General features: G+C 38.4%; 1 protein-coding gene across 3 annotated transcripts in view; it reads left to right on the forward strand.

Annotated features, from left to right (window-relative positions):
* The window catches only part of LOC121954216 (regulating synaptic membrane exocytosis protein 1-like), a 105,851-nt gene that overhangs the window by 1,347 nt on the left and 91,620 nt on the right, over window positions 1–12,884 (forward strand). For all 3 annotated transcript variants that reach the window (XM_042501559.1, XM_042501560.1, XM_042501561.1), the window contains exon 2: window positions 3,353–3,427. In XM_042501559.1, the coding sequence (XP_042357493.1) occupies window positions 3,353–3,427 (75 nt within the window). The remainder of the gene's footprint in view (window positions 1–3,352; window positions 3,428–12,884) is intronic.

The raw sequence follows: 12,884 nt of genomic DNA on the forward strand, positions 1-12,884 counted from the left end.
AGTCGTGGGATTCACTCATATCATACCATAGCAGCTGCGAATAAGGCAGCCTGTCAGCACATACATGTCTTAACCTATATTGGCTTCAGCACCGTCACTGTTTGGATGGAGATTGCCATAGCGAAGCCGTGTGTGTGTGTGTGTGTTGTTACGATCTGCACTGAAAAGCTGCACTGGTTGACTAATACATGCATGGTGAGTGTACTAGCAGTAGGGTAGTGTGGGTTGTAATGCAGAGAAGCAGAGAATACACCACTCGTATGAGGAGATATACTCACCATCGGTCGTCTTGTTTTCGAAGGATCTCACTATATGTATGCATACATCCCTGTTGGTATATAGCAACAATGATGTAATGGTAAATAAATTGAGGGTAAATAAGGACGTCCTGTCAATAATTGTGAGGTAAATTGGTAAAAATGAATCTCGTTTGCAGAAAGAAACATGGATACTCTGTACATGATAGTTGACCTATGCTACAATCTTCTTTGAAATCCAAAATCCCAGTTACATAAATGGAGAGTTAAAGTACAGAAACATAGTACAGTAAAGCTCCTCCCTAAGGCAACATAACAAAGCGTCAATTACCAGGGAGTAGCATTCCCTCACTGTATTATAAACACAAGAATTCACAAGAATTGATACAATCAAGCACAAACTTGGCAGTTTATCAGTCAGGATGGCCCTCTGTACTGCACTGCACTGATGAAACCAGCAACTCAGTGGACGTACAATCTGGCTTTGCAATTACTTCATGTCAGTATTAGCCTCTGGGAGTAATTGAACAAGTCAAATTGATTTCTTATTTTCATTTGACAGATTTAGTGTACGTCAGTGTCCTAAATTTGAAGGTAGAAACATGACGAACTCTGTCTTGTATGAGCCTGTTTGGACCTGGTTTGGGGTGATATGACCACAAGTAGACAGCGCGATCAAGTGTAAAAGACCAACAAGACGCAACAAGATTCCATGTGCTGTATGTAAATACACTAGGAACCTCATGAAACCTCACAGCAAAAAAATCCAAACTATCCCTTCAAAGGCAGTCTTGCCATCAAGAGTGGAATGTCTCCATGAGGACCATACCAGTGGTTTTGCATGTTTTAGTCTAGCAGTCCAACTTTTCCCTCCTGATAGTCTCTCACACCTCAACATTGGGAGTATGCAGATACTAAGTATGACTCCAATACCAGTGCAGTCTTTTTTGTGTAAAACTGATTGGAATCATTTTTATGTAAGGTCACATAAGGCCAAGGATTGATTGAATGCTAAAACTGAACTGTCAGACTGTTGTGTGAATGAATGTATGAGGGAAACACTGGGCTTTTTTAATAACATTGCCAAAAAATTGTATTTAATGTGGATCGGTGTATTGAGGTCACTAATGGTGCTGATCTGTCGGATTGGACATCCATATTAATCCAGTAATCCCTATTGGTTTGCCCATATTAATTACAAATCACATAGATTTGACATCACAGCTAATCATTTTGTAAACCATACTGCAGTATTTTGGAAATTTGAACACATTTTTTTCCTACAATTTCCGGTGGCTTCCATTCTTTTTTGAACAATATGAAATTCTTTTAGTAAACTTATGAAAGTTGCTGAAATTGTATAGTCCCTCACGGTGAAGTCTGTATCTATATTTGCCTCAGTAACATTATCATTATGAGCTAGCACAGAACAAGCATGTAATGTAACAACAAGAACATGGACTTGATGTTCAATGTGATTGCACAACTCAAGCAAGTTCTAAGATGATGATTTTCTTACCATATGGAAGTAAATGGAAGTCAATGGACACCTGAAGTGTGAGAAAACATGCAGAAATCTAAAAATGTGTAGCATATATTTGAAATTGTCACAAAAAATATAGAGTATACAAAAAAGTTAAAACTTGCGAACACATTGCAAACATACCAAACTCCAGTACACCTAAACTAAATTTAAAGATGACATCACTTGTGAAAAAGTAGCTTCTCTTGGCAGTAACAAAGTAACCTTTACAACTGTAATGTGAGGACGTCACTTCTACCTCAATCGATATATATTTTAATCAGCCAGTACAGTAAAGGATGGTTAGAATCCACGAGCAACAAAGAGATATCACCATTCCTAAAGCTTGTCATAATGAGAGGGGTACCCACTGTATTGACGATAAAAAGACATGTCTGTTTTAGACAGCGTGGGTGTTGGCGGGGATTTCTCTCTTGAGTTTCCTCTGTGATCTGACTGATCAGAGCCCACTGTTCATGTTTATGGATGAGACAGTTTTTGAATCATGCCGTGAATGTGTCAGCAGACATACTGAAAGCATGTCATTGTTGTCCGAGGCCTGTCATCGACGCCTAAAGGTATCTCCGACACTGTGATGGGAGTCTAAATGAGCAGTTTACTTGCATTTGGAGTGTTTGCTTCTTCGGTTCGAGTGAGTACAGTGTCATTCAAACTCAGGCAACACAAGATAGTTATACTGAGCTTCTGAGAAATACAATTCATTAAGTGAGAACAGAATCAGAACCAACTAGAGCTTCAAAACACAAGGTTTTATGGGGATAAGGTGGTAAATATTGAGATTTGAAAGCTAGCAGCTACTCAAGGAAAGCTTAGCACAACAAAATTAATGCTCATCTATTTTAATTTTTAGAAACATAAGAGAGGCAGAAAAGTTTTTGTCAAATGACAGTCTTTCCAACTACTCTACAAAACTTTAGACTCTTTAACTAACTTCCGTTGGAAAGTTGTTAATAATTGTTAATAGGGAATTTGAAAAAATATAAATTAAAGGTCCCATATCATGCTAATTTTCAGGTTCATACTTTTTTTGGTTTCTCCTAGAACATGTTTGCATGCTTTAATGTTAAAAAAAGCTCTTTCTTTTTCTCACACTGTCTGCGTGAGTATATCTGTGTTCACCCTCTGTCTGAAACGCCCTGTTTTAGTGCCTGTCTCTTCAAGCACCCCTCCTGAAAAGCCCAGTCTGCTCTAATTATTGGGTGTTTTTTGCGTCATCTATACTCTTGGCGTCATCACAGCTGGAATAATTGTAACAACATTGTAGCGGCTGTTTCTACCTTAATATAATATAGCTGTGACATCAACTTTGGGGAAGTCTTGACAGTTCGTTTAAAGGCACAGTTCTGAATACGGATTTTGTGAATCCCTCTTTGAATTAAGCTTTTTGATACTTTCGCATTATTTATAGAACACCTGTACCTTTTTTATAATACAAAAAAACATGTAAATCTTACTTTTACAACCAGGGACCTTCAACTAAATACAAAACCCAAAAGAAAGTTAATAGTCGAGTTTTGCGCTAACTTCATTTTCCTAACTCCGTGTGTTTCAGAGAAGAGAAGCCTATCCAAGCAAGAACGGTGAACCTTGTTGGGCAGAAGAAACCTCCGCAGCAAAATGACGTCCGGTGAGTGGCAACGGCTGTTTTTCAACCACCGACTCTTTATCACCGAGTTGATATGGAATTTAAAATGAGTTTAGAAATTGGTGTTAGTAACTGCTTTTGCGTCACTTTGGCGTCATTTCACCTCGATGGCCCAAAACAACCTCCAATCGAGGGCTGGCAGTCTGTTCTTTTGCCTCACATCCGTGTTTTGTTGTGAAAGCTATTTTACACCTTGGATGAGTCAACGGCATAAAAGATAAACTCGTGTTCCGGTTACTGTCTTTTGCAAGCATGACTCAAGCCATTATTATTGAATTTGTAGGGTAACCTGAATTGAATGGCATTGCACAGGCACCTCATTTGAACTTTTTGATCTGTGTTTTGGGAATAACCTTTGCTGGTATCACTGAAAATACCCCTAGCAAGCCACACAGGGCCTCAGTGTGAGTGCTACCCTGTTTAACACACATACACAGCCCACTTGCGGCCTGTCATCTATCAGACAGCAGCTAGCTTTTGCTGTAAAGATGGACATGATCAGTGTGATGAGTCCAGTCCAGATCCCGTTGAGTCATTAAAGACGAACTAATGTTGTTGTCCTCATCCGTAGCACTGCTGGCTTAGGCTGGGTTCAGATGCTCCGGGTGTCTCACAGTTTGGTCAGCTCTCCTGCCAAGCTGCTCGTCTAGAGGAATGACTTCCATCGTGTGTATGTGTGTGTGTGTGACATGTTTCAGTTCAGATTCTTCTCACCTGTACCTGGAATTTAACATGAGCTTTGGAGAACAAGATAAACAATGCACTACTGTTGTGATGGCCCCCCAAGTAAAGTCAGAAAACAACCGTAGCAGGAGAGCTAACTACATCTTAGCAGGGAACATGTTAACCTGTAGTCCCAAATGCACTCCAAGCTAGTGAGCTAACTGCTAGCTCTACTGGTCACTATCCATACAATACAGCAACAACAATACAGGCTTATATAAAAATAGACAGTTCTGATGGGTTTTACTAGCTTAAGCTGTACTGCTTTGGTTCTTCCTTTTCTAAGCCTAGTCAAGACAGCTTGCAATTAGTTAATGGCACATATGCACTGAAATTGAACTCTTCATGAAAGATCTGTGCTCATGAAAGTTTTGCGTAAAAGTTTATCTGTTTATCTGTTATTAAAGTGTTGCTGTGACCCAACACTCTTACTCTCAACTCATCAAATAGCAACTCTCAACTCTCAAGTGAACTAAGCAGACTTCTGGATGCTTAGGGATGGCGTTTTGCTTGTTACATGCAGTGTCTTTTCAAAATAAACTTCCATTTTCACTGGAAATTTACAGTTTTGCTGGTGTCATGCATATAGTGTATTTTTAAAATAAACTTCCAGTGTAGATTTACTTGATTTTTTTTAGGTTAGGCTTAGGCAACAATGCTTAGAAAAAAACATCCTGGTTTGGCTTAAAATAAGGATGATTGTTACTAATGTTACTTCACGTCACATCACGTTATGTGATATACATTACTAGCATTGTATGCAAGACATCCTAGCATACAACAATGGCTGACTTTTGGTTTCTCACATGACACAAACAGCTGTGTCCTGGGTGAAAGTCCAGAGCTTGTTTGACCCACCCACCCTATTCAGACTTTTTTGTTCTTTATATGGAAACAGTTACTTGGAGCATCCAAAAATGACCCCGCCTGGTGAGTCTTATTCTGACTCAAAAGGTGCCTTGTACATTGTACCATGCATTGTAGAGGCTGGCCGATAAATTGATCTTATCAATTAATTCGAATTTGTGGTTCAGGGCGATTTTTAAAAATGAAAATTGCACTTTTCACCACCATATGTTCCCAAAAAAGTCAGTCTTGTAATTCAGTTGGAACTAGTTGCGGACAACAGCGCAGTGACAGAGCTCTCATTCAGCTGCTCTCTGCTGCTCTCGTTGTTATCAGAGGCGGATTTAGTGATTTGGGGGCCTGGTGTCCCAGCCCAACAGCCTTGCTTTGATTTCACCCATTCTCTAACTTGATGGTGGGCTGTTGGCAGCTGTGGAGGAAGTTATGCTGTTCTCTAAACCCTTAATGTAACTAATATAGATGAGTGCAGGTGATGTAGAAACACTGAAAGCTGTTACTGATGCAGTTGTGCTGCATATGGCTAAAGATATGATACAAATGAATTCATGTAAATATGTTTTGTGAAGTTACTGCAGCCTTCACTGTTAAAGACAAGTTTGCAGTTTACTATATTAACAGAAGCCTTTAATTTTTACTGCTTAAATCAAAAGCAAAACTTTAAACTACATTATACTATTAAACTACAAAATTAACAGGCTTCTTTAGGCAAATAGTGTTGTAGGAGCAGTACGCTGGGTTGTATTTGTCTCCCCAGGTTGTGAAAGTACAAACAGTGAGTGTTGGGGAACAAGCTGAACATTTTCAGCAACGGTTAATTCACAAGTTAAAACAGGATTGATAAAAAGTGAAAGGTACACCGCTGTAAACAATCTTTCAAGTCATGTATAAGTTTTAAGCACCTGTGATTAAATAGGCTAACTTGTGGTGGTTTGTTACCAGTTGTGACGACAAACCAATCTGAATCTGTAAGAACTCTGAATCATCTCACATTGGAACCACCTTTGTAATAATGGCTACTAAGAATCATGGGTAGTATTTAAGTATTTAATGCTATTTGACATACCAAACAGGAACAATATAATGACAAACATGTTAAAGCAAGTCAAAATATTTTCCAGGTGACTGTAACATACCGCTATAGCGCCATGAAGTAATCAAGGAGTTATCGAGGATTTTGACCGCTATTGAGGTTATGAAATATAACGTTTGTGTGTAAATCCATATGACGAAATATACTTTGAGCTTCAATAGTGCCAACCTCTTTACATCAATATTCTTCTAAATCTGCAAATCACGGAGCGCTTTTATCTCTTTGTGCTTGCCAATGGCCATCACGCTGAGAATGCAGGTGGTTAGAGGTTAGTTTTCACTGAAATATCGCCTCCCATCTCATCTCAAATTAGTGAGGATTGGACGCTTGATGGGTTGGTCAGGAGCAATTCTTTATGTCTTTTATTTCATCGCTTTGAGTGTGTAAAGTATGGTTATGTGATCAGCGTATGCTAATACGGACTTAAATCGCAAACATTATTTGAAGCATGCTCCTTTTCACTCTTTGATGTCGTATGAGCATCTCTGTCCCCACTGGCTTGTTTGCACGTCGAAATGTGAGTTTCCACACATTTCAGTTGGCAGTGACCTCAGCAGCCAGTGATGTCTTTTTTCTGCTGCACAATGATCAAAGGATAAAGCTTGTTTATGTTCTCTGTGTGAGCACTTTATGTGTGTGTGTCTGTTGGAGTGTGTGTGTGTGTGTGTGTGTGTGTGTGTGTGTGTGTGTTGTGTTGGATCAGAGAGTGAGGTGGGATTACAGAGTAAGTCAGCTGGAGCACATCTGCTTCTCTGAGGAATCCCACAATATGGCCCCCGTTTATAACATTATACAATCTGTGCCTTTCCGGTCAGTATTCCCCACATTTACTCACCAGACGTAACAGTCAGTTATCTGACAGTATTCCATCTGCAGGGGCCGCTGAAGTGAGACACCACGACGTCTATGAAGTGATTTTAATGCAAACCACACCAAACAAGGAGGGCTATTTAGCTCCTTGACGCACACATTTATGATTTGTGGTATTCAGCTTTAGAGATAAAATTGACCTGATGTTATTAGCCAGTGTTTTAACTAAAAATAGTAGTGTTAAAAATACAAAGACTGTCCTTTAGGTGGCCCGTTGCTGGAGGTAATTTTCAACCATTATCCGGGTTCAACTTTATTGCCTTCGGATCCATTTTTGCTCCAGCCTTCTGCATTGGTCACCCTGCTTTGCTAATGTGCTAATGTCTGTCTAAACACAGCTTTAGCATGGTGGTTCAGTGATCTCTCACAATACTGGATCTTTCTCTACACAGGTTTCCATTAACCCTCAAATTATGCAAACTGAAATTGCGAATGTAAAATACCCATGATGGAAACACTTCAACTTCGAAAAAACTTCCATTTATCACAGAAAAGTTTTCACGCTCTCATGAGGTGGTTAGAAAAAAGCTTGCTTTTTTAACATGATGCTATGGGTATACCCTTGTTGGAAGGAGCTGGTATGATGCAGAAGGCACTACAAGGGTGATATTGCATCGCAAGTGTGACTGGAGTGACTGTGGCTCAGAGGTAGAGCGGGTTGTCCTCTAATTAGAAGGTCAGCGATTCAATCCCCGGCTCCTCCGGGCAACATGTCAAAGTATCCTTGGGCAAGATACTGAACCCCAAATTGCTCCTGATAACACGTCATTGGAGTGTGAGTGCGTATGAATGATTACTGAGTAGAAGGTGGCACCTTGTACAGTAGCTTTGGCCACCTGTGTGTGAATGTGTGTGTGGATGGGTGAATGTGACAGTGAAGTGTGAAAGTGCTTTGAGTGGTCAATTAGACTAGAAAAGTGCAATACAAGTACAGTCCATTTACCATTTACCATTTACCATTACCCCTTTAAAAGTTAAGCTGATCATCCAGAAGTTGTGAATCCAATCTGGCTGCTCTTCTGTATAAAGGGCTTGCCTTTCCATTATCGTTCACATAACATGCCTAAGTCGCCTTTGATTGGAAATAATGATGGCTAGTAGAAATAAAGCTGCTAATGTTTTGAACATCCATCACCATGCTTCTTGGAATGTTATCATGAGAGGAGAAGTTGCATAAATGCAAATTTGCCTGTTTCAGGTAGCTTTCCGGTAATGGCTTTTTTTCAGGCTTCTGATTTGCCAACATCTTTTTTTCTTTGCATAGTTTAGGGTTAGGGTTATATTGTCGCCTGTTGGTTTGGCATGCTCTTGACAACACTTTAATTGGGTTTTTGCGTTTTCATTGAGACATAATTTTTTCTTCTTAACAGTATGTGTGGATGGCTTTATTGGGAACAAAGGAGGGAAAAACTCTATTTTCAAAAATGTCTATGCACATGTGGACTGCGCCTATTTCATTTATTGTTACTGATAAATTGTTGTGCCTATACTTTTATTTTAGCGAAAGCATCTTTTGACTCACATTTTTTGCAGCAGAAAGTGGCTTCTAAATTGCAACTTCATAAAGTGTTCCACTATGATGATAACATCATATTTTATAATGCCAAATTCACACGTACAATGAAAAAAAAAAATCTAAATGATTGGTTTTGTGTTTGCCGAGTTGTTATTTTTATCACAGTTATGCCAGCCAGCTGGATTTTTAGGAAAATTAAATAAACACATTTAAAAAAACGCTGTATTTTAAGCTTGACTGGTTACTGTCATCACATTAACAATTAAAGAACAAAGATTATGTGGCATTTAGTGTGGTATTTGTGAAGTTTTCAACTGTAGCTGGTTAAATATCTATCTGGTGACCTACTGAGCCAATAAGGTTAGCACTGTTAGCAGGAAAAGTGGAACCTGATTAACCCAGCCCACTTTTTTAATATCAGTATAGATCACATCGTAATGTACAACACTGGTCATTCCTGTACTTATTTCAATATGTAGAAAAAAAAATAGCTGAGGGAAACCCTTCATGGCAGACATTGAGCGTTCATTGTGTATCTCTCAAGGCATAATGTTTATTCACAGAATGATCGTAACGTCTGTAGGAAATAAAGTGGGCAGGGAAACCTGGCTGCTGATGGTCCGCTCCTGCCAAACGTTTGTCAGGTTGATCGGCTCAGTGGAGACAGAACGGACTTCTGGTGAGCTGTTGATTGAGCTGCTGGCAATCTGAGCGCACTGTAAGAGAAAATGGCTTGTCCTTAACTTGACCACGGTGTACTTTTGAGTTAATCTCTTGGGGGTTTTAAACTTTTAATAAGCCCAGGAGTTGTGGACGTTTCTCGGTCTGTAGGGGAACATGTAATCCTTCAGCTGGAGTTAATTACCATACGCAAGGTTCTCAAATGATAATATCACTATGTTAAAATGTGTCCTATTAATGACCTTGTGTTACTGAATGCATTTTAAATGAGCATATTTCCCATGCAATGCCTCATGTTTATTAGTCATTCAATGCTTGTATGTTTTCTTGAAGGTCCTTCGTTGAAGATTCTTGTTTTAATTATGCAGTAGTTTGCATACTAGTGTTGCATGGAGTTGAACTCATTTAAAGGTGGAGTAGAAGTTTTATTGTGGTGTCGTTGAAAATCCCATAATAATCTTTGAACATATTGTAATTAAAATAGTCTGAAAGAACACTAGAATTCTGCACCTCCTCTTGGCTCTGTTTTCAGGCTTTTGAAAGTTTAGCTCATTATGGGGGACTTTGACCAAACACAAGTCATTTCAGTAACAGTGTTCCTATAAGGGCCCGACTGATATTGGTTTGGAAGGGCCAATACCGACTGATAACCAATATTTGGAAGTGATATGCATTTACAATAAAAATTAAAATATGTCTGTCGAAATTTAGAATATAACAAACTCCAACACAAAACTTAGACAGAAACAACATAGACAGCAAGTTCCCTGCAATTTTTTAAAGTAAAGTTCAGTAAAAATATAAATAAAAATTGAACAAATAAAAATAACTCCCTGAGGTTCTACAAAATAAAATGTCCTCCCATGCTGGCACTTTCATTGCATGTATTGCAGACAGTCTTCCCTGGTGTTGGTTAAGTGTAATATGCACACTTTTTTGTTAGTTAATTTATCATTCATCATTAAAATATTCATAATTAAAATCCATCATTAAAATATAATGCTGATACAGATAATCGGCAAAATGCCAACTATTAGCCCCGATAATTGGCCAGGCTGATAATCTGTCGTTCCCTAGTTCCTATTGGCTGTTGTACAAATGCAGATCTGTAAAAGACGTATTCAATAGTGGAGAATCCTGCGGAGAAAGTTGCTATTCCAGCCTTTGCAACAACTGCCTGCACTTCAAAGCAGCTCAAAAAAGGAAGATGGGCTTCAAAGATGGAGAGAAAAAGTTACCAATAGTTTAGCCTTCTGCTAAATGGACCTAAAGACTAACTACTGCAACTTCAAGTTCACGTTAATGTAGCTGTCTTTAGATTATAAATGAATCCCATTCAGCGATCATAAATCCAACCAAACCCGAGCTCCAAAAAGCCATGATTCTCTGCTGGAGCAGCAAACTTTCAGTTGCTGCCTTTACACAGCTTAGACCCAGCACTGCTGCTGGAGGTTTGTACTAGCCGAGTTTGAGGTGCTGGCAACTCAAAAAGGGGAGCTGCAGGTGGAGGGTTTTTTTTTTTAAATTCTGCCTTATTTTTTGCCCTTTTTGGACTTCTGCCTACCCCAGCCTTTATCTCAATATATTGTCAGTTTTATTTGGAAAAAAACACACCTTTAAACACCTAAAACCTTTACTAATTGCTTTTTTGGAAAATCTGCTGTTGTGAGAGCATGATGTAAATGTGGCGGTGTCAATTTGAGCTGCAACAACTGATTAATTACTTGATTAGTTATCAACAGTGCCCTCTAAAGAGAGAGTTATGACACTCTTTGGTCTCGTACACTCAATCACGTGGTTCATGTAGCTGCAGATAGTTCCAGTTGTGTCTGTGCTGTGAGGAGTTTAAAGCGGGACAGACAGTAGAGTCTATATTTTCAGCAATTTTCGGCCAATATCAATGCATAATCTGCACTGGTTACTACGTTCACTATACTCACAGTCAATATACATAATATCATTTTTATGGGGAGTGGTGGAGAGACAACATTAATCTGTTTTTCTGTGTATAAATTGGAGGGAATGAGATTTGTTCTCATAACGTAAAATACAGTTAAAGTACGTATGCATTTAAAATTCTTTCATGCTTCTATGTTCGTAATTACTCACAACCAGCGGTGTAAAGTAACTTAATACTATACTTAAAAGCTGCATGGTTCTCATGGGACAGCCATGCTACAAATGCATTATGATTTTATAGTATATGATGCATTGCTGTAGATTAAACAATTATATAAAGGAGATAAAATGAGCACAACCATAAACACCTACAGCAACATACAGATTAATGCAACAGGAATATTTATTCAAAAACATCAAATATAGGCAAGGCAAGGCAAGGCAAGGCAAGGCATATAAAACATTGATAGGAAATATTTTACTGTACTATCAGTACTTTTATGAATGATTTTAAGTAGGCTATGTTTTGTGCATAAGTGCGCACTATCATAATATTATGATCACTAATGAACCATCACTGTATGAAGTGTATATAGGCCTACTGTCATAGCAACCTTATGTTCATGATTCTTTTCATTTCATATTTATTCCAGCAACCTTTGCACTGCTGTATTACTGTTTGCACTTTTATTGTGTCAATTGTTCACTTACCTTTTTTTTTTTAGTTAAACAGTCCCTTTTTAGTATTATTTCTTTTTCTGTGCATGTACACTGAAAAAATAAAATCCAATTTCAAGTGTGTGTACACTCACACTTACTCAGCCATTGATGCTGATATTGCAAGTCAGGTTTATGGTGCACAAATTTTACTGGTTGTGAGGTATTTTCATGGTGTATTAGTACATGTACTTGAGTAAATACTGAATACTGAATAATTCCTCTCCCACAGCTCACATCCTAATGTTATCTTAAGTTAATGTATTCACTTAAACATGCGTAATATGTGAGTATCAATGAATGCCAGTAACTTCTCAATTTAAGCCAAGAAAGAAATTTGATCAATAGTTTAAAACATACAAGACAACAGTTGCATTCAACAAATTGTTTTATTATAATATTCCAGGGGAGAGGGTGGACACATTTTCTTGAATGGCCGGTCCTCAAAGAAAATTCAACCTCCTACTGAGAGAGCGAGAGATGGCAGAAAGCAGGCCAGGAAAGGCCTGCAATATTTTCTGCTGAAGAGCAGAAAAATATGCAAAGTAATTCGCTACCTTCAATTTACCTTCTTTTTACTGTGACCATCCACATTTATGCTGCAGACCTTATCCCCAGTCAGTAATGCACTGCCTAATAAATGGTGTGTATTATGACTGAATTCACAAAGGTGAAAGGTGTGCTGGACAAAAGCTAACATTACCCATGTAATCTATTAAAGCAAGCTACCAGTCTTGTAATGTAAATAACATACAATAACTACTACCAATACAGTTGCAAGTAAATGTTGCTAACTCTAACATAATTCAAATAAGAAGGCATAAACTCTGTAAGCAAACAAACAACAATAAGGGCTTTAATTCAAAGTAAATGCAATGTAAGGTCAACTGAAATCTAACTAGCCAAGTTACGTTAGCACTGTACCGTTATCATTGTACTGTAAACATTGCACCGTGAGCTTACTTAACCGGGCTACATAAAAGAATCATGTTAGGTCTACTAATGCTTTAAAATGTCCAAAAATTGAGTGATTTAATTAACTTACCCCTGAGCGATATAGGTAAATCGACAGCTGC

The sequence above is a fragment of the Plectropomus leopardus genome, chromosome 15 (assembly GCF_008729295.1).
Source record: "Plectropomus leopardus isolate mb chromosome 15, YSFRI_Pleo_2.0, whole genome shotgun sequence".
NCBI lineage: Eukaryota > Metazoa > Chordata > Actinopteri > Perciformes > Serranidae > Plectropomus > Plectropomus leopardus.